The 5,854-nt window shown below is 31.5% G+C and overlaps 1 protein-coding gene across 3 annotated transcripts in view; it reads right to left on the reverse strand.

Moving 5' to 3' along the window:
- Positions 1–3,214: 3,214 nt before the first annotated feature.
- The window catches only part of LOC100163338, a 22,080-nt gene continuing 19,440 nt past the window's right edge, over positions 3,215–5,854 (reverse strand). For all 3 annotated transcript variants that reach the window (XM_008181432.3, XM_016801701.2, XM_001946069.5), the window contains one exon: positions 3,215–4,046. In XM_008181432.3, the coding sequence (XP_008179654.1) occupies positions 3,470–4,046 (577 nt within the window). In that variant the 3' untranslated portion in view covers positions 3,215–3,469. The remainder of the gene's footprint in view (positions 4,047–5,854) is intronic.

Raw genomic sequence — 5,854 nt, forward strand, 5'->3', positions numbered from 1 at the left:
ATGATAAGCTGAACCGGTGAAAGCATAAATGAAGTAACTCGAACTACTTTGAGTTGCCGTGGTTGTTAATCCACGTTAGTTATGGGGCATAACGAGTGCTGGCCAGCAAAGGGAATAATAAAAATAACAATAATACAAAATATATATAATTTAGCTATAACATGTCGAAATAAAACCTGGCGATGGTGCTGACGGTCGGAAGTGGTCGACGGTAGTGGTTGACGGCAGTGTTTGACTGAAGTGGTTGACGCCTTGATGATACAATACGACGGTAGATACTAGGTATTACGGTAAATCAAACGGGATTGGTGACGGCCGCGATCGGTATCGTGGAGGTAGTATAATAATGATCACGGTCACTCGCTGACAACTGACTCTTGATAAAAACTCGTACGGTAAGTAAGTCAGTATCACGGTTTTTACTCGCGCATAAACGTAGGTCGGTTGTGGCAATGACCCACCTTTTCCGTAATTCTGTGTGGCGACGACAATTTATTTGGTAACTATTCCGTAATTACTGCTTGGTGAGAATTACGTAACTATTTGATGAGAATTCCGTAACTATTTGGTGTGAATTCGGTAACTATTTGACAACTATTCGCTAACTATTCTGTAACCATTTGGTGAGAACTCCGTAATTATTCGGTAACTATTTTTTGATGTTTTTGGTTGTACAAGTTTTGCGTTTATTGTTACTTAGAATAGTGTTAATACTTATTAAATGTATTAATAATAACTAATATGAGTAGGTTATAGATGGTCATGAAGTTAACCCCCCCCCCCCCCCCCCCCCATCGGCTGATTCACTTCAAACCAGTACCAATATATAACAAATCAATTATAAATAATTGCAAATTTATTTTTAGAATTTGCAAACCAAGTACAATGTCGCAAATTAAAAAAATCTTCTTCATAGATCCCCCGACTTTGTCCGATCCGTTCTATACCAAGTCTATACTTAGCAAATTATTTGCAAATAATTGCAAATTGGTTTTTAGAATTTGCAAATCAAAATTGTAATTTTTGCGAATTTGTTTGCAAATTTGTTCAGCCCTCACACTTTGTCCGATCCAAGCCAAACCAAATTTGCGACTTTGCACTTGATTTGCAAATTCTAAAAATGAATTTGCAATTATTTGAAATTGATTTGCTAAATATTGATGCTGGTGAAGTGAATCGGCCAAAAAAGGGGGGGGGGCTAACTTTATGATCATCCATTACCTACTCGCATTTGTTATTATTTATTATTAATACATTTAATAGATATAACACTATTCTAAATAACGATTAACGCAAAACTTGTATAACGTTTTAATTCTGAATAACGATCAACTCAAAACTGGTATAACGTTTTAATTCTAAATAACGTTAAACAGAATTTTTTTCAAATGCAAGCCCTGCTATTATTATTGGCATTATAAATCCTGACTTTACAAGAAAAAGAATATGAGTTCTAATAATTACTATGATAATCATAGGTGGTCTTAGGATTTTAACTTTGAAAGGAATTTAGTCTCGTATACATTTTAAACATAATACAACGAGCCCATGGCCAATGGGCCTTCCGCTGGTAAGATATTTAACTATAAACTGTTTATGAATAAATCTGTCTTATCGAATCTATTCTAAGTGCACCTAAAATTATATAACTAATTTTAATTTCGCTAAGCAATAACTACAACTATAACTTTAGCATAACTACGACCTGCATCCACATCTTAATTGGTTGACGGAATATCACTTCACGCGTGAAACTTAACACGCTATAAGTACTGTGTACTAGCAGCTATTTTAAGTCAAGAAAAAATAATTAAATTCATTGAAAAGATTACTTTATTTTACTTCACTTTTAACACTATATAAATACCAAACTTAAAAAAAGTTAAAGACTTTTGGATACAATCATTAAAATAATTTACTGTCGAAATTTTACAATATAAATAAACTAATTATACACATAAACAGTATATTGGCACAATCGTTGTCAACAATAAACATTATATTCACTAGCTTCTTATTATAAAAATAATAATAGTTATAATATTTTTAGCCAGCAGTATTGATGGTATTATGCAAAGGTGCACTATGCAGGGATCTATGCACTATGCAACAACCAGACTAATAGACTATTCTACGAAAACAATTTCATGAAAGAAAATTGTTTGCAGGGAGGTTATAATATGTATATAAGATGTAACCTAAAGTGTATGTGTTGTAAGAACCGTGGTATAGACTTCAGAGTTGCTATAATAACTTATTTGAGAGGGGGTAACATTTTTTTATTCCCGATGATATTTTTGTCAGCATTCAGTAATTCTTCTCGTTTATTTTCGAAATGATTTATTTTACACGGCATGCGATCTATTTACAACATCACTACACCAGCTATATATCTATATTTATTTATTTACATTATTTAGATATCAATTTATCGAATAATAATTATAATATGTATATAAATAGTAGGCATACATCATGATCACATACCGCCGTTATTACAACAATAGGTACAATATATCTGCCGATTCATACGCCAACTTCAAACCGTTCGATATAATATTTTAAGTACATAGATTAATTCATCTTTAACAGTCACAGATTGAGATATATGATATAACAGTTATATACTTATATCTGTGACAACAGTAGGTATACGCAAAAATACACTATAATAAATTTTTTGGTACTGGTTTGTTATAGCCCCGCCATCCATATAACAATAAATAGGTACATAATATATTGAATAATAAACAATTTTTCCGAGTATAACGGATGTCGCACAAATTCTGAAAATAGTTGCACAAATTCACACTATTGGGACATTAATGATTGGCATAAGAAAAATTTTTAATTTTTAATTTTTACTTCGAGGGGAGGCTAGAAAACATTTCTCCAGCCCTCCTCTGGATATTTTTAAATTTACGGTTAAACAAATATCGCACAAATTCTGCAAATAGTCACAAAAATTCACACTAACGGTGCACTAACGTTTAGCAAAAGAAAAATTTCGAAAATTGTTTTTAGGGGAAAATGTACTGACGGAGTGACTAAAAGCGGACGTGTTGAAGGGACGTCTCGAGCAATACCCGATTTGAGTTGTAATAATAAAATAATATACAGTATGAAATAACCCCTTATGTGAAGTTCTTACGAGGGACCTCACTGTATACAACAATATAATATATTTTAAGGAGCATAAAAATGTTGATCAAAATAATAAATTTTATGTATATTTTGAAATAATATTTATTTTGTAATATTGTAGGTACATGTAACATGTTCAATAATTGTAATATGTATATTATTATGTTAATTAAATTCGTATGTTATCGGAGCAAAAACAATAATTTAAAAACATTAATACCTACGAGTTTAATAATTATTTGCCCTAACCGTGCAGTTCAAAAAATAGTTTGCTACAAAAATAAGCTCTACGACGGTTCTAGAATAAATTAAATAGTTTTATTTTTTATTTTCCCGGTTTAATGATCTGGCCCAAAGCCTTGCAGATATCCGTGCTCAATTGGATTTTAACATTGTCGAAAAATGCGTTTGACAAATTTTTTTCAATGTCGGCCGACAACTTAGTACCGTATTTAACATTCGGCTGGTTCACAACCACCTCAGCCTTGCATTCGACGGGCTTAAGCATGTTGAACGATATGTTGACATCGATTCTGCTGACGGTGAACGTTGCTTTGCCGACGGTAGGCTTACTCTCCTCGAGCTTAAAGTCGAATTTACCGTCTAGGTTATGGATCGTTGTACGTACATCAGCTGTAACCGTATTGGTGGCCATTTTCGTGGTGACCTTTTTCAATTTATGTTCCGCATTTGCGAAGCCACTAATGACCGTGTTGCTGATGCTATATCCTACGTTACCGCTGGAAAGTTTTCCGTTTGTACCGGGAAAGTTTTTATCGGTGTCGTTCTTGATTATTACGTACGGTTTGATGACCTGACGTATGGCCACGGTGATGTTGTTGTGAGTGTCTCTAACCACGCGATCGGCTACTTGTTGAAAAACGATATCTTCAATAAAGTGCCTAAAATTATAAATTTAAAAATAAATATATATATTATTAATCATTTTTTGAAAAGAACGATTTAATAGATATTCATTTGATTATATAAATTACAGCATAGACACGACCGTATCATGCCCACTGCGTTAATATAAAAAGTTCAAAAAAACTACATTATATTTATATAGCGTTTATTATAACATAAAGAAGGTACCAAACTGCATAACAAGTTTATTATAGATTTTAGATGATAGACAAATACGTAATATGTAGGTGTATAACCAAGATGTATAACGTATTACCACAATATCGCATGAGCAGAAGATTTAGGTAATTACTAGGTTTAATAGAGAAAATATTATTTTATTATTTAGCAACGAAATATGAGTGGAATTTAATATTTATACCTAGTGTACAAGTCAGTAGTCACAACACACTCATATGTTTTGTCATTTTGATATTACGTATTTACGTATTGTACCTATGTAATCATTAAGATTAACCGAAGCTATCCTTTAAATTTCATATTATTGATTGTATATTTCATATATCTAAAAACAATATTAATTAATCAACGTTAAATTAAATATGAAATCTACTTCTAGGTACACTACATAACAGAAATTTCTGTCATTTGTATTTTGTCACTCCTGAAATCGTATTCACCAATACATATTTTGATCATTTTGTAATACATGAAAATATGAAATCATATGATTTTATTACCAGATCATATTTTGTGTGAATACATTATTATTTATTAATATTAATACATGCAGTATTATTATTAGTTATAACTAGTTAGGATTTTGTAGCTTTATTAAACAATTTTTAGACTTTTTAATTTAGTTTAATATTTAAATTTAATACAGTATAGGTAGTGTATAGTGTATACGCATGGTTACAGGTTACAGTTGGCTTAAAATTCTAAATTTTAAGATTTGTACATAACATTATAAAAAATATTTGTTTATATTTGTTTGTTGGTTTTTTCCAATGGTTAAAAAAAGCATAACATTTTTTACTCGGCTACTCTTGACTCATCAAACTACCAACTAGTTATCTCCCTCAATATTGAAGGTTGAAATAAATTCGCTGAAATATGGTGAAAGACAATAAAACGTAAAATAAGTATAAACGTATAAATAGTACTCTATAAATCTAATTATTGGGGGACGGAGTGGCCGAGCGGATTAAGCCGTCAGTTGCGACGCACACCGGCGCCGGTTCGATGCCGACCGCGGGCGGCATTTTTCTTCAGGCAAGTCACAGTGTCCGAAGAGAAGTGCCACCATCCTGGGCATGGCAGATACCTACGGGAGCCAACTAAAAAATCTGCCAAACCAAAACACACTTGTTTAACTACCTACAAATTCGTCCCCTACAAACAAAAAAACAAACAGCTAATGGCCATAGTTGCCGGGCTTCATGATCAATAAAAAAAAAAAATAGGTAGATAATCTTAAAGGAATCTTGTATTACATTTTAAAATCTTAGATTTAAAAAGAAAATTTTTACGAATTCTTAACTCAAAATAATTTGCTAATTTTCGTGATTTTTCCATATTTTGTCAATTTTTAAAATTGAAATGCTTAAAAAAAAAACTGCGACTTAGGATTTTTAATATTTTTCAAATGTCACCGTAACAATATAGTAGGAGCCTTGTATTAAATTTTCAAGTATTTTTACTCAATAAATAAAGTTTTATTCACATTCATAGAAAAAAAAACTAATAAAATTGGAAACTGAAAATGTCCCTAAACAGTTCAAAACAAATCAAAATATTTTGAAAATTTTATCATGTATAGAAAATGGAAATATTAAGGGGA

This window comes from Acyrthosiphon pisum, chromosome A2 (assembly GCF_005508785.2).
Source record: "Acyrthosiphon pisum isolate AL4f chromosome A2, pea_aphid_22Mar2018_4r6ur, whole genome shotgun sequence".
Taxonomy (NCBI): domain Eukaryota; kingdom Metazoa; phylum Arthropoda; class Insecta; order Hemiptera; family Aphididae; genus Acyrthosiphon; species Acyrthosiphon pisum.